General features: G+C 48.8%; 2 protein-coding genes across 9 annotated transcripts in view; one reads left to right on the forward strand and one right to left on the reverse strand.

Annotated features, from left to right (window-relative positions):
* The window catches only part of Ric3 (RIC3 acetylcholine receptor chaperone), a 59,483-nt gene extending 56,627 nt beyond the window's left edge, over nt 1-2,856 (forward strand). For 2 of the 5 annotated variants that reach the window (XM_052714127.1, XM_052714128.1), the window contains exon 6: nt 264-2,856. In XM_052714127.1, the coding sequence (XP_052570087.1) occupies nt 264-703 (440 nt within the window). In that variant the 3' untranslated portion in view covers nt 704-2,856. The remainder of the gene's footprint in view (nt 1-263) is intronic. The other 3 variants (XR_008213202.1, XM_052714129.1, XM_052714130.1) reach the window with 3 other exon arrangements.
* A 3,147-nt stretch (nt 2,857-6,003) lies between these two features.
* The window catches only part of Tub (TUB bipartite transcription factor), an 81,310-nt gene continuing 66,305 nt past the window's right edge, over nt 6,004-21,008 (reverse strand). For 2 of the 4 annotated variants that reach the window (XM_052714123.1, XM_052714124.1), the window contains exons 2-12: nt 20,491-20,542; nt 19,967-20,129; nt 17,181-17,324; nt 15,784-15,951; nt 14,723-14,841; nt 13,672-13,869; nt 13,284-13,396; nt 12,482-12,599; nt 11,055-11,153; nt 10,675-10,846; nt 6,004-10,281 (exon numbers count right to left, since the gene is read on the reverse strand). In XM_052714123.1, the coding sequence (XP_052570083.1) occupies nt 10,148-10,281; nt 10,675-10,846; nt 11,055-11,153; nt 12,482-12,599; nt 13,284-13,396; nt 13,672-13,869; nt 14,723-14,841; nt 15,784-15,951; nt 17,181-17,324; nt 19,967-20,129; nt 20,491-20,542 (1,480 nt within the window). In that variant the 3' untranslated portion in view covers nt 6,004-10,147. The remainder of the gene's footprint in view (nt 10,282-10,674; nt 10,847-11,054; nt 11,154-12,481; nt 12,600-13,283; nt 13,397-13,671; nt 13,870-14,722; nt 14,842-15,783; nt 15,952-17,180; nt 17,325-19,966; nt 20,130-20,490; nt 20,543-21,008) is intronic. The other 2 variants (XM_052714125.1, XM_052714126.1) reach the window with 2 other exon arrangements.

Consider the following 21,008-nt stretch of genomic DNA (forward strand, 5'->3'; position numbering starts at 1 on the left):
TGAGACTTACCTCTACCCCAAGCACCTTACTTAAGAAGGATTTTCCTCTGCTTTGGTTTGTATTTCAAAGAGCACAGGGACAGTCAGCCAGACTGCTAGGAATTTGTTGAAGTGAAACTTTAGGACTATTAGAACCATCTTAGAGATTTATTGAATGGATTTGTTAGGATAGGCTAGCTGCTGCCAGAGAATCCTCTCTGATCCTGACACTATTTATTTTTGAAGATGCTCTTTCTAAGACTTTGTTCTACTTTGCTCTCTAGGTTACCCTGAAGAGACTTATCCAGTGTATGACCTTTCCGATGGTATCAAGCGTAGGCAAGAAACAATCCTGGTGGATTACCCTGATCCGAAAGAGCCCTCTGCTGAAGAAATAGCTGAACGGATGGGAATGATGGAAGAGGAAGGGTCAGAGCATTTGAGCTGGGATCATTTGCCCACTGACCCTGGAGCCCAGAAAGATAATTCTGTCACCCTGTGTGATCCTAAACCAGAATCATGCTCCTGCTGTTTTCATGAAGAGGAGGATCCTGCTGTCTTGGCAGAGAATGCTGGTTTCAGTGCAGATGGCTACAGTGAGCAAGAGGAAGCCACCAAGGAAGACTGGCCCCAAGACTTTACAAATGAAGGGTTGGGGATCAGCACTGATAATACACACATGGGTGGCATGTTGAGGAAGCGCAACCCCCAGAGTTTAGAGTGAAAGCAGCCTGTTTGATGAAGTATCCATTACTCTATTCCCAAGGTATCTTTTCTGAATTTCATCCATGGCCCTGTGCCCTCTACTTCCTTCTCAGTGTTCAATATCATAGTTCTTGGGCCACTGCCATGGATATTATCTATCCTTCCTGGTGCTTGCACACCTGTCACCTTGTAAAGTAGACATTAGTGTGAACACAGGACAGCATCACCTTTCTCTTCCTGCCTTTCTGCATCAGAGACACTAACTCATTAGGTAATTATACTTGGTTGATTGTGCTTGGAGGTGGTACCACCTGTGCAAAGGTCTGACCCCTCATAGGAATAACAGATGGTTTACCTGTGAATGAGCATTAGATTAGCAGATATTGGGGGACTTAAGGTTTTAAGAATGAAGATTTTAGACTCTCAAATGCCTTATTCTTTGGGCCTTTAATAGGTTAGTAGTCTCCTGAGGAGAAGAGCATGCTCAATTGTGAGGATAAGGGGCCCAGAGCACAGAAAGACAGCCTCCCCTCAGAGCCTTCTAGGTTAAGATAGCCTGACTCCTCTGGAATAGCAGGCTATGAACACACAAGCCTATTTGGAGACCATTTTGCTTGTATATTGCCTTGATCCCTAGCTTCCTTTGTCCTTACTCTGTTGAACATAATTGCCAAATCCAGAAGCACTTTTGTATGTCTGGTCGTCTGTGGCTAGGGGCTATTTGAGGCATAAGTACTAGTCTGTGTCCCACAAAGATGGAGTTTGAGGCTGTTGAAGCTACAGAATGGCCTAAGTATAGTGGTTCTTCCATGAGTTCAGGTGGCCAGGGAACCATGTCTTTGTGAGACAAGATGAAACTTGTGAATCCTAACAAGGGGGAGTCAGTTTAGTTACATGTGAGACCTGCAAGTTGAAAGAAGGCATCTCCAAGGACATTCCCAGGCATGAAATGGGAAATTCAAAAATTAAGGAATCCTGTGAAGCTGGATACAGTCTGTAGAGTTCTATTGTGCCTGGCATGAATATGACACCAGAAGACAGTTTGGACCCCTCAGGAGCACACTGGCTGCCATCAGAAGGTATGGGACCACACTAAGATAGTCAGCTACTACAAAGCTTTACGTGTTAGTTGAATTAGAAAAGGCTCTGAAGATTGAGTCTAAAAATACACTACACTGCATCAATCCCTGTGTAGACCATTTGAAATTGTGAAGAATGCAGTTAACGTGTACTGAAGATAGTCTCGGCGTAACTAACACTAAGGGTAAAAAGCAATGTAAGTACTCTTATTTTGGTAAATTATTTTCTGTGTGATTCCCTTATCCACTATGTGAAGTTGATTTAGGAGAGCCTTGGGTTCTCACTCTTGTTCATTTGTCAGACAGTTGCCCATGCTGAGTACTTAGAAGACTGGATTTGTACCTGGAAGAGTTCCAGTTTAATATGGGAGCCTGACAGATGCACTGTAGACTATAGGAAGGCTCGAGATTGGGAATTCTTCTGGGTCCTGATCCTCTCCTGCAACTCTGGCTGTAGAATTTTGGATTGGCTCCTTAAGCAATCTGAGCCTGGTTTGGGCATCTGTAAAGTGAGGGTAGTAAAACACATGTCTCACAGGGTTGTAAGCTGTAAATGAACTAGTCAGTGTGCACAGGGCAGCCTGACTAGCTCATGCATAACAACACATCATGTGATACCTATTTTATTACAGTGTGGACCCAAAACTACAGGACCATGGAAGAACAGGAATGTTTTTGCCAAAGTACCAAAAATTTCAGAAGAGACACTGTGGCATTCTAAGAACATGAGCAAGGAAGAGAAAGGACATTTTAGCAGACAGAGTAGGTTAGCAAGGACAGTGGAGTGTGTAGATGGATATTCAGCTGAAAAGTGTTACAGAGTCAACTCTGTTATTATTGGGGATTAGCTATGGAAACAGTTCCTGCCAGAAGAACCAATTGCATATAGGAATATATTTGTCTGTATACACCTGAAACTTCAATGTACCTTTCAGTAATTTAGAATGTAGGCATTAATTAATTAATTAATTAATTTATATGTATTTGTCAGAATGGTATCCTTTGGATATGATGATTTTACATGTATATCCAGTCCAGGGGACTGGTTTTCATTGTGATACTCATTTCTCAGTATTAAAGGCTGCAGGCTTCATCAAGGCCTTGCCATTAGGTCTGCAGTGACCTCTGGGGCACTGTAGCAGTAGCTGGCCTAAAAAGCCACTGCACATCACCTAGAACCATGCATGGTGATCAGCCAGATCCCTTACCATGGTCATAGGAGGAACCCAGGACAGTGCCTCATTATAATGCTCAGGGATTAGGTCTGGAGGTATGCTGAGGGGTGGAGATGGATTTAACCTCTAGCAGTAATGGCCTATCAGAACCATGTTCTTTGTGCTTAAACTTAGGTGATAATTTATGGTCTGCACTCAGACACTTTGAAAAAAGGAACTTAAGTAACACACATGGCATAATTAATATTTTCATATCACTGTGACAAAATATCTAACAAAGGCAACTTACTGCAGCAAGAGTGTATGGTTTGAGGACAGTCCTTCCTGGCAGCAGGAGCCATGAGGACTGGTTCAGTCAGGTAGCAGAGAGAGATTAATGCTAGCACTTGGCTTGTTTGTCCTCTTTTATTCAATCTGGGACCCCAGCCAGTGGGATGCTGCTGCCCATAGTGAAGATGGGTCTTCCTCCTCAACTACATCATCTTGTAAAGTGTCATAGACAGGTGTGTTTCCATGGTATTCTGAATCCCATCAAGTTGGCAATTGAGATTGACCATAGAGGCAAGAGGTGTAAACCAAGATCTTCCTGGACATGTGTTCTACAAATTTAGGATTTTTATCAACCTGATGACTAAACAAAACCCTTTCCCCTTTTAGAACATTTTGTATATGATCTTTCTTCCTCACAAAGGCAGAAGCTAGAGGAGTCAGGCCATGGTTCAGGTAGAGAATGCCTTTAAGTCACATCAAAAACACCTAGAGATTTCAAACAGCCAACTCATGCAATGAGCACAAGATCTGGTCCCACTGCCTGGATGCCTCCCAAACAGATCAAGCCAATCAACTGTCTCACCCATTCGGAGGGCCTGATCCAGTGTGGACCCCTCAGCCATTGGTTCATAGTTCATGTGTTTCCATTCATTTGGCTATTTGTCCCTGTGCTTTATCCAACCTTGGTCTCAACAATTCTCGCTCATATAAACCCTCCTCATTCTCGTTAATTGGACTCCCAGAGATCCACCCAGGGCCTAGTCATGGATCTCTGCATCCAGATCCCTCAGTAGTTGGATGAGGTTTCTAGCACAACAATTAGGGTGTTTGGCCATCCCATCACCAGAGTAGGTCAGTTCGGGCTGTCTCTCGACCATTGCCAGCAGTCTGTTGTGTGGGTATCTTTGTGGATTTCTGTGGGCCTCTCTAGCACTTTGCTTCTTCCTGTTCTCATGTGGTCTTCATTTACCATGGTCTCCTATTCCTTGTTCTCCCTCTCTGTTGTTGATCCAGCTGGGATCTCCCGCTCCCCCAAGCTCTCTTTCCCTCGACCCTCGCCTTTCATTACCCCCACTCATGTCCAGGCTGTTCATGTAGATCTCATTCCATTTCTCTGTCATTGGGCGATCCCTGTGTCTCTCTTGGGGTCCTGTTTTCCGGGTAGCCTCCCTGGTGATGTGAGTAGCAGACAATTCATCCTTGTTTCATGTCTAGTATCCTGCTATGAGTGAGTACATACCATGTTTGTCTTTCTGAGTCTGGGTTACCTCACTCAGGATGATTTTTTCTAGATCCATCCATTTGTCTGCAAACCTCATGATGCCATTGTTTTTTTCTGCTGAGTAGTATTCCATTGTGTATATGTACCACATTTTGTTTATCCATTCTTCAGTTGAAGGGCATCTGGGTTGTTTCCATGTTCTGGCTATTACAAACAATGCTGATATGAACATAGCTGAATGAGTTGGCTGTTTGAAACCTGGGGCCTATGCAGGATTGTTTGGCTCGGCCTGGGAGGAGGGGACTAGACCTACCTGGACTGAGTCTACCAGGTTGACCTCAGTCTGTGGGGAAGGCTTTGCCCTGGAGGAGATGGGAATGGGGGGGGGGGGCGTTGGGGGGAAGGTGAGGGGGACAGGAGGGGGGAGAACAAGGGAACCCGTGACCAATATGTAGAACTGAATTGTATTGCAAAATAAATTAAAATAAATTAAAAAAAAAACAAAAAACAAAAAAAAACACCTAGAGAGATGGCTCAGCCGTTAAGAGCACTGGCTGCTTTTCTAGAGGTCCTAAGTTCCCAGCAACCATATGGTGGCTCACAACCGTTTATAATGAGATCTGGTGCCCTCTTCTGGCCTGCAGGGATATATGCAGGCAGAACTTACACATGATAAATCTTTTTTTAAAAAAATGAACCCTAATTATCAATCTACTCTTCAATTCACCTTTTATTTTGACAATTTGTATCTACAAAGAATATTTTGTGTGCCACCTGTTGAGCAGTGATAACAGTGAATCAGCTATCCTGTAACCTTAGCCATCAGCATGTCTAAAAATACTTTATTATCAAGAAAACAGGTCATTCTTTCACTTCATAGGGCACCAGTTTCCTTGTGGATGGACTGGGCATCACGTCTTTATAGGACTGTCATGGAGTGTCTGTCCCAGAGTGAAATGTGCACCTTCACTGTCTTGAATCTCTTGCTGCTGGACTGTCCCACTTGATACCTTCTCCGAGGCCACTCTATCAGGAATGGTCCAGGGTCATTCAGTGGGGTATGTGTGACTTTGTGATGACTCCCTTCAAGAGTAGACCATTAGCTTTGAGGCCTGCTTTCAGTAATAACTACAGGCTTCCTTCCATCATTTTGGCTTCATATCCACCACAGACTGAAAAAGATTCCCACACATGTAAAAGTCCTGTTTAAATGGGTCCAGCTCTGGACATGGCCTGGAATCACGTGGCTGGGCCTTTTCCCCCCGTGAGTCCTACATCCCAGTTCTGTCTACAAGGACCATGCCCATCAGGCACACTTAGGGACTATCGGCCAGTTCCTTCAGGTGACCCAGATGACCTTGAAGTATCTTCTAGCCTCATCTTTTCCACACTGGATGTGGCACCACATGAAAAGACAGTGTTGACCTGTATGTCACTGGTTTTAAACACACTCTGCGCCTTTTTTGTTGCTCTTATCCACCAGACCCTTTGAAGCTCCTAGGAAAGCATGGAATGGAGAATATTTTCAGGAGAGACACATTTTCTCCCTCTATGAAAAACAAGGACACAGCAGTCAAACAGTTCAAGTTTAATTTGTTGATACACGTCTTTACTTAGACAAACACTAAATTCTATAACATACATAATGTCATTATGGGAAAATACCAAGTTTGTCATTGCACATACCAATAAATAAATACATTTGCTTCAGAATACCAAAAAGTTTATTCAAAAAGTCACTTAATAAAAGCACAGTTTTGCAAGTTTGTCTAAAACTCCAGATAATTTTAAACAAAAATAAAATGTCTGACCACTCCAAAATAGGAAAGACAATCATGTGCAAATCGACATACATGTTCTAGGCGTTGTGAAACTGGCTAAGTGTGCTCCCAGCAAGAGAAATGCTGCCTGTCCTCACCAAGCTGGTCACATCCAGGAGGCTGGAGCTGGGCTTCCCCTTCTGTGCTACTCTGAGGTGCTCTATAGAAGACTCTAGACTTCAGCCTCATCTCCAGCTCTACCTGGACCTCAGCGGGGGAGGAGGGGCAGGAGGAGAGAGGAGAGGGGTGCAGTATCTTTCTTAGGAAAGAAAGAAGGCACAGTGATGAGCTAGGAAAGGTAGTGATGAGAGGAAGGATTAACCTTCACCAACCCAGCTTTGATAGGCCTGCATCTTTATCTTACAGGTAAGGAGACGGACACAGGATTATGTAGTTTGCTCAAATGCCCTAGCTGCTGTAAATGCAGTTGTACGCTCCTGGACTAAGTCACCTCTGTGCTGAAAACCCAAACCCATCCCAGTACTTAAGATCTTGAAATGACAAAAAATTGCAAGCTGGAGTGAATAAGGGTAGGTGATCATAAACTGAAGTAATCCATCCCATAGCCTGTTCTGGAGACTGGAGCAGGTCTACAAGCCAGAGCCTAGGGCAGTGTAAGGTCCCAACTCTGCAGGGCAGTTGGGCCCCAGTCACAGTGCTAGGCACCACAGAAAGCATGCTTTGATGGCACCTGGCATCCTGAAATCCCATGAGGATATCACAGCTGGGGCAAGGAGTACAGAGAAGGGAAGGCCAGGGCTGCTGATAAGGGGAAACCAGGCTGTCCACTGAGGAGATGGCTGTTGTGCTTGCAGAGCAGGGCTGTGGATGTGGCTCCTCCCTGCAGACCCCATCTGAGCAGTCCTTCCTATTGCTTAAACTTAGAACTACTTCTACTTCTAAATAAAGTTTGAAGGCAAATACCCTGCCATTTCCAGAAAGAAGGAAAAAATAAACCACTTCTACAACATTGTTGCCTCATCAGTGAAGGTAGGTTTACCAAAAGTTCTCTTCCAGCCTGTCATCACACATCTTGGCTCCCAACACCTGTCTTCCCCTAGGCATGTACCTGACTTGCTTCCCCTTAGTGTCAAGATTGTTAAGGCACCATCACTACACCATGTTCATTTAAAAGGATGCACATCTCAGCTCCTCCTCCAGTGAGATCGGCACTACATTTCCTTGATCATCTCCTGCTTGGAACCATGGAAGAAAGAGCATGGAAAGAAGGGACATAATCCACTGTGGTCACAACTGCCTCCTTATTCTTTTCCTACTCAGATGTGATCTTAAACGTCTGTTGGTTGATTGCAGATTGCCCTTTCCTCCAGACACACGTGCACACGCACACACAGACAGACACAGAGCACCTTAGAGCCAGAAGGACAGAAAAAGCTAGACTCGGAGAGGACTTGGGGAAGCTAACATCACCACTCTGCAGAGGAACTGTTTTGGAGCAGAGGGTGAAGAGTTTTAGGGTGGAGAGCCAGTAGCATACAGAGGAGCTGCCTAAGGTTCCAGCTGCTCCACACTCATACAGACTGTCCATTCATCCCATCATCAATTTGTTGCCTAGTCAAGGACCACCTAGGAGAAGAGGGTGTGAAAGGTAAGAAATCTTACTGTGGGAGAGGCTGAACCCAGGTGATCCCCAGGGCCATGGTATCTGAGGTCCATGGGCCTGTGCTCAAGAAAAGGCAACATTACCAGGGGCTGAGTCCCAAGATCTGAGCTTGGGAGGCTGGTCTGAAGCAGGTTACTCAACTACTCTTGTCACTTGGTGCCCCATAGAGGGTCTTGTGCTGAGGCTGCCTTTCTCCATAGTGGGCCTATTTCCTGGTGCTACCAAATTTATATTCTAATAGCCAACACCCCCTTTTTTGTGTGCTGAAGCAGAGAGCAGAGGCCAAGAGTTTCCCATTGTGCTTCCAGTTCCTTCTTCCCACCAGGGGCTCTTCCACCCACTAGACTCCAGAATCAGCCTGTTCAACCTCAACATTGTAAACCCAGAGAAAGGGCTTGACTAGAATGAAGATCTGCTTTCTGCCACCTCTAATGTCAGCAGATTGCTCCTTATAAAGTCAGGGAAGGAGGGCAAACACAGAACTACGGGAAGGACATAGATGGCACTGTAATCTTTCATCAGGAGATAGGCCAGCCCCAGCATAGACGTCCTGGTGCCCTCGAAACTAGACTGTAAACAAAGGCTAACTCACTGGAAGGTCCTCTCGTAGAGATGTATGGCTCAGGTGTGTCAGATCCTACTACAGCAGGTGTGCCTTGCTTAGAAGGAAATAGGAGAATCCAGATGTTTTTCTTAAGTACTATTTCCATTTACATCAACACAGCCTCCTGACCTGTAGAGCCTCATTTACATACTCAAAGCATGACTTTACTTTTACTTAGCCTTTTTGAGCATATCTATTTTAAAGCAATGCCTAAATGCTCTTTGCTTCCCACTGGTTTCTTATCTCCATCTAAGCAAGAAACATCTTTCAAATGACACAGGCAAGAAGCTTCTTTCAAATGACACAGGCAAGGCTTGGCGTTCCCAAGCCCACTAGATGAGTGGTGCCATCCAAGGAAAAGTGGCAGTGGAAGGGATGTCCAGGCCCAGCCCCTGAACCCTCAGGCTGCCTGTCACATCTACACAAAGAAGTTTGCAGTGGCTCTGCTGAAGTCTGTGCACAACTTGAAGTCCTCATAGAGGGGCCAGGCACAGGCCAGATCGGATCAGACAACTTTCAACATGGAAATGCCTGATGCCCTACTGAAAGGTTTTCAATCTTAGAGATTAACTCTGAGGGTCCTAAGTCTCTGGAATTGGGAAGGGAAAGGGCATGCAGAATGGACCCCAGAAGGCCAGAGAGTCTAGTTTCTGGGAAACAGTAGAAACAAAGGAACTTGAGGTTCTGAACTCTGTCATTAACCAGTTAGGTAACCAAGAGACAAGTCCCATGTTCCCAGGGATCAGCATTGCTTTTGGTGAGCCATACAGAGTCCTACCACCTGAGTTCTTGTGGCCCTAAAGTATTCTCCGCTCTTCTCACCCTGCTCCATTCCCCTAAGAATGGCACACAGCCCTGAATGATCAGGGCATGCTAGCAACAATGGGAACTGGGTCTTCCCAGAGAGGACATTCTTCCTGAAGCATGCCATTACTTGAATGGTGACCTCTACCCTACATATATGTCATAGGAGTTGTGCTGGGGCTGCTCAACGTCAGCAAGCCCTGATGTAGGGAGCCTCCTGGACGACTCCTGTAACCCCCATCCACTCAGATATTTGGCTTGGAGAGCTGGGTTCTTGCTTCTAGAAGCAACAAATGATTTACCACTCTAAGCTACCAGCTAATTCCCACAGCCAGGCCCCTGCGATCCTAGCAAGGCTCTGCCACTCACCTATTCCCACCCCCCAACTTCCCTTAGGCCTGATGGGCCCTTCTGAGGTGGAAGTACTTTCTGCTGACCACCAGGCCCTTTGCTACATAAAGGGCCCTATATATACACATAGACTCACTGTACCCTACCTCCTGGGACACCCACTGTCCCCTGACTTGTAGGCTGAGTGGATGGCTGGGCCACAGCAGCCCTGCTTGTGCTTCCCTCCCTCTGCACCTCCTGCTGAAGAGCTTGCCCTGTGTGGTAAACACAACTGTGGCAGGGTACTGACCCAAGACTGGTCATGTGTGCTGACCTGGGGGCACAGAAATACTCCTTTTCCCTTCATACCCATTTGCTATCCCTCTGCTTCAGCAGCAGAGGCAGAGCAGCCAGTTTCTGGTTGGTAAGGCCAGAAAGCCCGCTGAGGGCCTATGAACAGAGGGGAGGCAGGGCTGTCTCGGCAGGCAGGCAAGCTCCACTCCGGACTGGGCCACCCTAAAGGCTGAGGCGGCCTCTACTCGCAGGCCAGCTTGCTGTCAAAGCTGGACAGCGCAATGGCAAAGGCCTGCAGTGCACACAGTGGGTAGTTGTAATCCATGGTGAACACGTCTTCTGCTACCCGGCCAAACTGCATGACGATGTAGTCCGCTGTGGCCATGCACAAGCATGGGTGGTGGAAACAGGAAGAGCAGATGAGACACAGGCCACAAGAGGGGAGGTAAAGGAGATGCCAAGAGATCCCAAAGGATGAAAAAACAAAGGCTCAGGAGAAGAGATGGGTGAGGTGCAAGAGGGTAAAGGGGGAGATGCATACAGACAGCAGGGAACAGGGAAGAAAAGACATCATTTAAAGGGTGTTTCCAAGCCCCAGATTCGGCCGGGCTCACAGAATCTGGGGCCAGAGCTCTAATCACTACAGTTGGAAAGTTCTTGCTAATATAAGCCATATACCCACATCCTGCAATCTGGCTGGTATGGACCAGGGAGTGAGGGCTAGGCACCACATGTACAGTGTCAATAAGGAGGGGCGGCAATACTCACGGTCATTGCCATGGATGATCTGGAAGTTCTTCACAGAAGCCTGGGTGACGCGCCCATGGAAGTTGAGTACATAGGACTGTGTGTCATCATTCCAGACTGGCGTCTTGTTTTGCAGCTCAATGATGGTCTCCGTGTTCTTGTTCTGCCAGCGTGCCAGCAGTGTCTCGTGCTCCTGGTGGTAGGGAAGTGGGGACAGCCTTACTTGAGCCAGACCCAAGCCCTGGCATCACAACCACCCAAAGAGGGATCTTACCCAGGAATGAGGTTCCCTAAACTTCCAGAGTTTCTCAGATTGTATCCCCTACACATACACCTTGGGGGAATTCTGCCCTTAGAAGCTCATTCAGAGGCTGGGGTCTGGGGAAGCGATAGAGACTCACATTGCGAGGACGGATACAGACTCTCTCATGAACCATGTTCATGCCTGGGACAATCACACTCATCTTCCGAGGTCCCTTGAAGCCTAGGACATTTGTCTCCTGGGAAAACAAGAGAATTTAGTACTGGCTACCTCGAATTGCTTACCCATAGGGAGACTGGGCCAAGGAGGTAAAGACAAAGAGGAATAAAATGTCTGCAACATCTATACTTGATAGTCTAATGTCACCTCTAAATTTAGCACAGCCTAAACTACTCCCATTTACAGCCCAGCTTGCTTCAGTCAATGGCAGCTCAGCACTTACATTTAGTCATGTGAACTGGAGTCATACTAACCTCACTCTCTCACTCCCCCACTCCTAGCCTATCCACAATTTCTATCAGCTATATGCTCAGATTACACCAGCATCTAAGATCACCAAACAACCACTAAAGCAACTCCTTGTTTCTGCCCTGGGCCCCCACGGCTCTCCTCCCCACCATCTGGTTTCAACACAGCACCCTCGCTGTCATTCCTACTAAAGGGTATGTTTTCCTTCCCTGCTTAAACCTTTAGTCTATCTTCACGGCCTCATGTGTTTTGGCCCCTAGTCCTTAGTTTTCTTGCTATCTTAACTCTCTTCTGCAATCACTCTGCCCTCGTCAGACATATGCACAGCTGTTTTTCACTTCTGGTCTTTACTCGAGTTACCTTGGCAAGACCTTCCCTGCCGTAACTCCTAAAGGTCCACATATACCATGACATTTCATATATCTGTATTTCTAACTAGATTTTTAATTCTGAGCATTGATAAAGAACATACTTATTTCACTTACATCTGTTTTATGCCTTGTCTCTCAATAAAGATTTAAATGCCATAAGGGTTTGCTTCTATTTCTGATGTCCTAAGTCTGTCCTTCCAACAGTACCTGGGACACAGACTGACTCAGGCTGCTTCTCTAAGATTGGCCAGCAGGTGGCACTATGGGATCATCCAAAATGGCTGAGGCATCTAATAAGTTCACAGGACACCCATCCTTTACTTTTAGAAATGAATAACCCAAGTTTGTAACAGAGAATGCTCATATATGTACATTCCAGTCTTGTTCTTGTTAGTATGATGTTAGCAAGCAAGCTTCAGTTTCCAGACCAAAGGGAAGAGAATCTCTGTTCTGAAATGATTCTGAAAGGGCCCCAGATCCACACAAGTGCCTGGTACTGCAGCTGCAGCAGGGAGATGGGAGTGAAGTCTAGAACGGAGCCAGGCATCCACTTCCTCCTGCCCAGGGAGCGTTCCCAGAGCTCCCTAGGCAGTTAGCCTGCTGTAGTCGGAGCCCTGGAGACAGGTAATGTCTAGGTCCCTGTCCCACACAAGGTCACTTCTACAGAGATCCCCACCCCAGTCAAACTATGGTTTGAGTTTCATGTCTACCTAGAAACAGGACTCACATAGCACACAGCTGCCAGCTCCTGGCGCAAAGTTCCACTTTCCAGCGTAGAAGAGGATGCCTTCTGAGGGTTGATGCCATTGTCGTACACAGTGAACTTCGTGCCCATCAGGTTGGACCTGAAGGAAAGGCACAGTCAACAAACAGGCTTGTATACTCTTCCCATGGCATGGCACAGCCCGTTCTCTTACAAGAAGCCTACAGAGCATTATGGGCAGACCTGGGGACAGAGTGGAGGAACCCCATAAGTAGTCAACTCTAAAGTCAACTCAACTCAAAGGGCATCTCATTTCAGTGAAGGAAATTCAGGGAGTGAGTCAGTATTCATAGGTTTCTATGAACCATAGGAGGGGACAGAGGCACTGCTTTTCCTGGAAAGTAAGCAGAGTGGCATCTAGGAGGCCAAAGAGGATTCTGCACCTCATGGAGAAGGGCTGTCCCTGTCCTTTCCAGGGCTACGTCCAGCTTTGGCTATTCACACCTTCACTTACTCTTCCTCAATGAGACATCACTTGAGGCCTCCCCACCTCACCTCCTCAGGGCTTCTTTGCCTCTGGGTCCCTTGCCTCTGACCAGGGAGCCAAAGCAACTCTTCCATGGTGGCCTACATCATTGGCAACATCCTGGTTGGACCTGTCACTCATGCTGGGCCTGTACCCAATACCTTCGAGCAGCTTAGTCCTGTCTGATTCAAGGCTGGGCATAGACTGGCCTGTGGTTGGACTTGATGGAGAGGATCTCATTCAGAGATATCAGAAGGCTTTCTGGTCCCCTCCCTCGCCTTCCTGAAAGAGCACTAGTACCGCAATTTCCCAATATAGCTGTCGCCTCCCCGAGACAAGTCTGTTGGGTCCACAGAGATGAGGTAATTGGAAGTTTTGCTCTTCTTTCTCTTCCTTCCCGCCAGGAGGAACACCTTAAAGAGTAAAGCAATATCACATTCCATATCTAGCCTCTGGCCCACAATTGTGGTGTCTACTCACATATCTGGGCACATACACAAATCGTCACTTTGCTTCATCTCCTCCAATACATCTATGTATGCACACATACAAGCACTGATAAGCCCATGAGTCCACACAAAACACTTATTTCCCTGGAGAACTGAGAGGCCAGTGTTGGAGCTAAGCTTCCCTCACATTCTAGCCTCTAGGCCTCCAAACTGAAAATACGTGCCTAGAGGAACCTCACCTTCTTGCCATCCTCACGGTCTAGGTGCAGAAAGTAGGTGGGGTACATGCCCCTGTCCATCCCCTTTTTGTCCCGAGTGATGCGGCATTTGACGGTGATCCCTTGTGGGGCTGGCCTCAGAGCAAATTCCTCTAGATCCTGGACCTCGATTTCCACCGGTGGCTCTGGGGCTGCTGGGCTGGGGGCTGAGGCTGCCTCCTATGGAGAGGAGAGTAGAAGACTAAATCGAGAGGCTCTCCCCTTCAGATTGGTGGTCTAGGATAAGTCTGCCTCCTGATTCAGTGAGGGGAAGGAGAGGTAGGTCAGGATCCCTGGAGTGTGGATGTGGCTACCACGCCCCCAGGGTCAGGAGCTATCTTCTAGCCTCTCCCTTTCCTCAGCAGTTCCTGGAGGTGAAGACAGGGATCAGAGAAGGTTCTCAGGAGGTCATCCTGTCCAAGTGCAGCTCTCCCTGCATCCTAGCCCTTTAACCTACCGAAGAGATAGGAAACAGTAGACAAGCAGAAGAGCTCAGAGAAGCTTCATACAGACACCTAACCCAAGGAAAGCTAGCACCCCATAATGTTATCATATACATAAACAACTACCTCATGTTGTAGTTTATCAACTTGACATAGCATAGAGTCAAGGGGGTGAAGAGGGTTGTGCTTGCCCATACCAAACTGACCTGTGGCCATGTCTATGATGGATGGTCTTGATTGTGAGAGGGTCCAGCCCACTGTGGGTGGCACCATCCCTAGGCAGGTGGGCTCAGGCTGTCTAAGAAAACTAACTGAGCATGAACCTAAGTGAATGGTCTTGTGCATGAAGTGAGTGAGCCAGCAGGCAGTGTTCCTCCATGGGTTCTGCTTGAGTTCCCTCAATGATGGCTTGTGATCATTGTGACAATGATGGATGTGGTAGTGTAAGCCAAATAAACCCTTTCCTCTCCAAGATGCTTCTGGTTAGTGTTTTTATCACAACAGAAAACAACTAGACCACCACCCAGAGGCAGACCTCACCACCAATGTCAGCCTCCTGCAGGGGATGAAGGTTCCTTCTCTTCACTCACCCTGATGGACTTTCTGCTAGTGGCGGAACTGGGGCGGGTGTTGCTGTTGAGCTGGGAGGAGCTAGAGCTGTTTTCATCTTCATCCTCTTCCTCATCAAAGCTCATGCTGCTGGAGATGCCTATGGTGAGCAGAGAACATGGAGGCTGAGCTAACAGACAGGTTTTATAGTGAGAATCTAGGTGGTCACGTGGAGATGCACATTCAGACCCTGACTCACCTACACCCAGGCACTCATACAGCCATCTGCACACACCCTCACATTGCTGTATGTACTCCCACTCATCCAGACACATACAAGGACACACGTTCTCTTTGGTACACACATGAACTGGGGCTTGTCACGATTCTCTTTGGGATGCATCCCCACCACCCAATTTTAGCTCAGTCCCTATATTACAACTCTTCTTCAATCTCAGTTACATCATCCCTATCGCTTGTGTATCAAAGCCTGAGCTGAGCAACCTGCACAAGAAACCTCCACTTCTGATGCAAGGCCAGGGGTGGCACTGACCACAGACTCTGATATGGACTCTGTGAATGGGACTGACTCTGCTTTTCCCAGCTGTCTTCCCTGACCCAGAATGCCACTGTGGGTGGCCTTAAACGTTATTTCCTCAGGAAGCAGTCTTCTAGCAGGTTCTTTATGTGTGTGGATCTGCCAGGCTGCACCCAGGATTCCCTGGAGTTAGGGCCCATGCCAGAGAAACTGGGCAGTGGGTTTCCAGGGAGGACCTGCTCTGCCTCCCAGCAGCTCAGCAGACAAATGGACAACTTCTTGTCCAAACAAAGGGGAAAGAAAATCTGCACGTAAACCTGGGCCTCACAGGAGCTACAGAGAGGGTTAGGCTGCTGGCTAGCTACGCCAGTTCATACTTCTTTTTCTTAACTTGGTCTTATCAGGGGCCCTGGCCCCAAACTTCTCATCTGACTCCAATAATTCCCCGCCATGACATCCAGGGAAAGACTGGACCAAACATAAGAAGGCTATTTTCTTGGAGAAGAGTGCATCTAAGAACCTGGGACTGAGCTTTGGTCCCAGCTGGGCCCCCATGGGGCTCACCCTTCCTCTGCATCGTGGCACGGAGGTCCTGCCCGCTGGGCCGTGTGCCCCCACCGGCTGCTGTCTCCCCTGCATCCTTGGCGTGGTCTGACTGTCCCACAGTCAGGATCTGCACTGGGCCTTGGGCCTCAGACTTGTCTTCTGCCAGAGTTGCTGGCCCGCTGGTGCCTGCAGGCCAGATACTCCTGAGTTACATCCAGAGGGAGAGGAAAAGCCTGGATTCTCAGGTGTCCATGAAGGGAGAGGGATGGATGACAGGGCCCTCTGAAAAACCTTATTTGCAAAACTGGTTTTTAAAAAAACAACAACTAATGACTACTGCCAGCCTGTTGATACTTGGTAAATTGTAAAGGGACATGGGCTTCATTTCTTCTGTCCTTCCCCCCAAGGTAACTGCCAAGGGTGGGTTTGAAATACTCCACATCCTTAAGACAGACAAGAACCATCTACAAAATCAACTGCACAGTGGGAAGAACAAGACAGGAAACAAAGATCAATCCAACCATAGTTGCGGCCAGTAGTCCTTCCTGGACACAGACATCTACAAGCTACGCATGCTGGTGTTTGCTCTTCACACGCTCACACATGCACAATACACTCACGTATGCCATTAAAAATAGGGCCCTCTCTCAAAGACTGTGGCTGGCACCTAGTCGCCTTCCCAAGCACACGGCCTCCCGTCCCATGTGCCCTGTCATCTGCTGGCAGAGTCTGCCTTCTTTATACTTCCTGCCCAAGGAGCTGCAGCCTGAGTGACAGAAAGACCCAGCCCACAGGCAGCAGCTTCCCTGCCTGCCTGAGCTCTGTTCAGGGCTATAACCAGCTCCAGAAACCCAAGGATCCTGACACCCCACTGTTCAACTACGACACAATGGCCTAGAAATCAATGGCCATGAACAAGGATTGAAGAAACAGTAGGCAGGAAAAAGGACTTGGGGAAGTGGCCACCATCACTGTCATTGATCCCTAGGATCTGTTAGGCTGAGGGGCAGAGGGACAGACAGACACTGGTCTGTGGGTCAGAGAGTTCTGGGGACAGGGCAGGAAGTTGGGAGAAATCCACATGATAAGGCACAGTGGACACCTGACGGGGGAGCAGAAGCTTCCACCAAAGGGAGCATCCTGGCTTGGGACTGGATGAGGGAGCTCAGGCTGAGGTAAGCTGGGAGGAAGGGGGTAGGTCCTGACCCACAGCTAAGCTATCCCTCACTTCCTGGCAGTTTGACAGGGCCTTCCACACCCACAAACTAGCCAAGGTACTCATGAGCTAGACAAGGCTTACTGATGGGCACCCTGAGTACACCTGAGTTCACACTCAATGAGAATACTCGTGGAGGATAAGCTCCGCCCCACAATGAGGTCAGTCCTCCAGGAGGTCTGAGGAGAATCAGGCTAACCTTTATGCTTTCCCTTCTTCTCCTTCCTAGGGGCCCCACCCTGGCCCCCCGATGCAGCTGCTGCCTTGGTTTTCTTGGCTGAGGCTGGTGCTGGTGGACGGGTGGCTCCCAGTTGCACACTGGCAAGTGAGTCGGCCTCTTGAACTGCTCAGGAGAGAACCCAAGACAGAAAAATGGGTATTGGGTGAGATCAGCACTCCCACTTGACCACAGTTCCCACCCCAGCCCTCACGTAGCTCTTCACCTGTGTCATCAACCCACGCATCAACCAGGCAATGGTCAAGGACAGGCCCAGCCTACTACAGTGAAGTTGGCAGTTAGGGACTGAAGTTCTAGGTCAGCCAACTGTTCTGAGCCTGGGCAAGTGCAGGGGGAGTGTCATGAGAATGGGCCATGGAGGATGGGAAGGACACAAAGGCTGTATCTTCTGAAAGAGACGACAGCTATGCTAGATCTCCAGAAAGCCTGTAGAGGTCTTGGGTGCTGAGCCCATGGGATCCAGTGTAAGGGAGGAGGGGCTCTGTGGGTATGCCAACAGGGAAGTATCAGAAAAGGCACAGCCAGTGCCCTCCACGGTCTCCACATAGTAGGACCCTCATCTGCTCAAAATCTGCTGAACAGCTTCTGAACGCTCAAGATGACAACCAACAGCCTCCAGCCTGGTAGGCTCCTCCCTCTCCTTCCTCAACCGCACCACACACTCTGCCACCCAGCATGCATCCAGCCACACTGGACTGGTTTAGTGCCTTGCACGAACCACACTCCTTTTATGGTATAGTGTCCTTGCCTGCACTATCCTTCCCATCTGATTAATTCCTACTTCTGATTTCCTGGAAGCTCCAGAGAAGCTGTCCCCCACTGCCTAGTGAGAGCCAGTGTCCTGCCACCTCCTCACACAGCCTGGCTTGTTCCCACAAAATACACTGCAACCACCTGCTGAAACTCTCTCCCACGTAGAACAGAAGCTCCATGGAAACAAAACCACATCTGCCTGCTTACTCTGAACCCACAGCCACTAGTCCACATCCCTTCACTGAATACTTAAGGAGATTTATGGACTTGTACCATGAATGAGCACCATGAATGAGCTTGGCAACAGGTCAAACACTTCCACTGAGAGTGTCAGTTCTTCGGTCACTCCCTTACCAGTGAGCCCCTGCATTAACACCAACAGCCAGCAGGGGGCAGGGCAAGAGGCAGTTAAAACTAGGGATGTTAGTGGGCAGGCTCAGAAGCATGGGTCTTGGTCAAACAGCAGGTGTGCAGCAGCCTCTCTTGGCTTTGTCCACCACTCAGAGCCGGACAAAGACTTTGGGCCCCAGAGAAGCAGCAGGAACCTCACACACAGCCAGTGTACCCCATGGGGACGGCCCCTAAAGGCCTCACCTATTCTGATCTCAGTGGGGAACAGCAATCACCTGAGTCTGGGTCCTGGAACACATTGTGGTTTCTTCCATTTTCCAAGCTCTAAGGCTGATTCCCCCTTTTTATAAGTGAAGCAAAAAGTACAAGAGAGGATAAGCGACTTGCCACATCCATGAGCAAGTCTTGCCATGGTAAGGCAGTGGCATGGCAAGCCAGGCTGCACAGGACCACAGGCAGTGGGTATCTTCCTGGGATGAAATCACAACACAGCAAATCAGGTACCTAATGCGATCCGCAGCCTTAACAAATACCCAGAGACAGCCTTCATTATCAGGAACGGATGGGTTTCCTCAGAGGGTGTGTGTGCACATAGAGATCAACCTTACTTAGTGTGCCAAGCCTCGACCTATCCAATAGGTGAAGGGCACCTAATTCCTTCCCTTTAAAGCATCAGGATGGTGTTGGGGTGAGTGAAGAGCTGAGATAACAGAACATAGGGAAGAACCTGAACATTGTGGGGTAGTGGGGGCAAGGCCAGTGGTCAGAGGAAGAAAGTTCTCCCTGAGCTGAAAACAATCCCAGCAGTTGACTGTGGCTGGAGGCTCCAGGTCAGAAAGGAACCGCAGAAGGAAGAAAGCACTGCTAAGATCTTTCCTACCCTACCTACAAAAGCCAGGTAGGTGCCCATGGCATAACTCCCAATTACTACTGTGCAGGAAGCAGTCACCTGCATGGCTGGTGCCAGCCCAGCAGAGGGCAGTAAAGACTGAGTGTGTCACCTTCTCTCTCACAAACCCTGTGGCACTGAACCCAACCTAAGTTGGGTAAAGTCCTGGACACCCAGATGCAAAAGAGTCACACCTGGGTAGAGATGGGCTCTGAGACAATGTCCAGATTGGGCTCTGCTGAGCACCAAGTGTAAGGAAGGCAGCCCTGGGGGATTCAGTCCTCAGCCAGGAGCAGCGACCTACAGGTCAGAAGCCAAGCATGGTGAGGAGGCAAGAGCTCAGAGAGGAAGGAGGCAGGTGACCCGGGAGCTCCTAGCCTAAGTAAGGCAGGAACATGGGAGAAGGATTCTTCATAGGAGAGAATGCTGGGCACAGGATCTCAGGGACATGCTTCAGATCAGAAACCTGGACCTTGGAATTCCCCAATCCATCAAGTTTGAGCCTTTTGGCCTCAAGACCTAACACAGGAGGTGACCATCTGAACATAAACAGAAGCCCAAGGCTAAGGCTGTCTCTCTGCCTGCTTCACTCAGCTGTCTAGCTGAGCCAGACACATCATTCAGCCTGGGCAAACTCCTATAGGATGAGTCCACAGTCCCCCATAACCCTCTACCACCCTGATCCGCAGGGTGTGGTACCCCAGTGCTGGGGATTCCCTAGACTGGCTGTTCCTGGGGCAGAGGCAGGGTGTACCTTGGTAGCTGGTGCTGCCACTGCTGCTGAGGTAGGACTCCACCAGGGGGGCTTGCTCCTCTGACTGCCTGGCCCGCCGGCTCCGGGGCCGCCCATCTGCATTGGCCTGCACCATCAGGGGCTCCTGGCGCTTCTTCTTCTGCTTCTGCTCCAACAGGGCCCGCTACAGAGGCACAGGGCAGGCACAGAGGTGGACTGGCCCACCACCTCCTCCAGGAGGAAGGGGTTCCCACAGTGGGGCCAAAGGGAGAACCCTGATCTCTGGGCTAGGTTCCAGAAGTTGTACAGGAGTCTCTCTAGCCTTCTCTGGGTTAAGGACTCATGCTGTTGGCAGCCGGTGACTAGCTGCCAGCCTGGCAGAAGAGGCGAAGACTGGGGTAGGGTTAATATAATAATGCAGAGCTGATAAACCAGAGAGTTCACTTCTCTACCCATGTGACAGGGTCATCCAAAGACGAGGGACTCACTGCCCCCGAACACCTCTGCTGAGATGCTGCCTTCCCACCAGCCCCAGCCTCACTTACCTGCCGGTCAAGCTTCTGCTGCCTCAGGTTGCTGCCCTCATCATCTAGGACACTGCAGAGGGAGAGAAAGGTACTCAGGGCTGCCCAGTGAGGTTCCAGGAGGTAGCCAGAACCCACCCCCATCTTTTAAGCTCTTATCATGGTTCCCAGTGAGTTTCCCAGTGAGTCCATGTGGTGGAGGGAGAAAGAACGGAGGCTGCCATCTAGGAGCTAATTCAAGACAAGAAGGGAAAATTCAGTGGTAGAGCACTTGCCTAGTGTACATAAGGCCCTGGATCTGATCCCCAGCACAAACAAAACAAAGCCTCCAAGACTGGGTGTGGTGGATCATGCCTCTAATCCCAGCATTAGGGAGTTTGAGACATGAGGACAGGAGTTCAATGTCAGTCTGGAGACCCCGTCTTTAAAACACAGAAAACAAAGGGCCAAGCCATATTTCTGCCATGTTGGTTGCTTATCCTCCTCTATTACCTTGAGGACTTCTAAGCTAGCCTGGCCCTGGTAAGATCAGGATGAAA

The sequence above is a fragment of the Peromyscus californicus genome, unplaced genomic scaffold, assembly GCF_007827085.1.
Source record: "Peromyscus californicus insignis strain IS unplaced genomic scaffold, ASM782708v3 Scaffold_4__1_contigs__length_199733344, whole genome shotgun sequence".
Classification (NCBI taxonomy): Eukaryota; Metazoa; Chordata; class Mammalia; order Rodentia; family Cricetidae; genus Peromyscus; species Peromyscus californicus.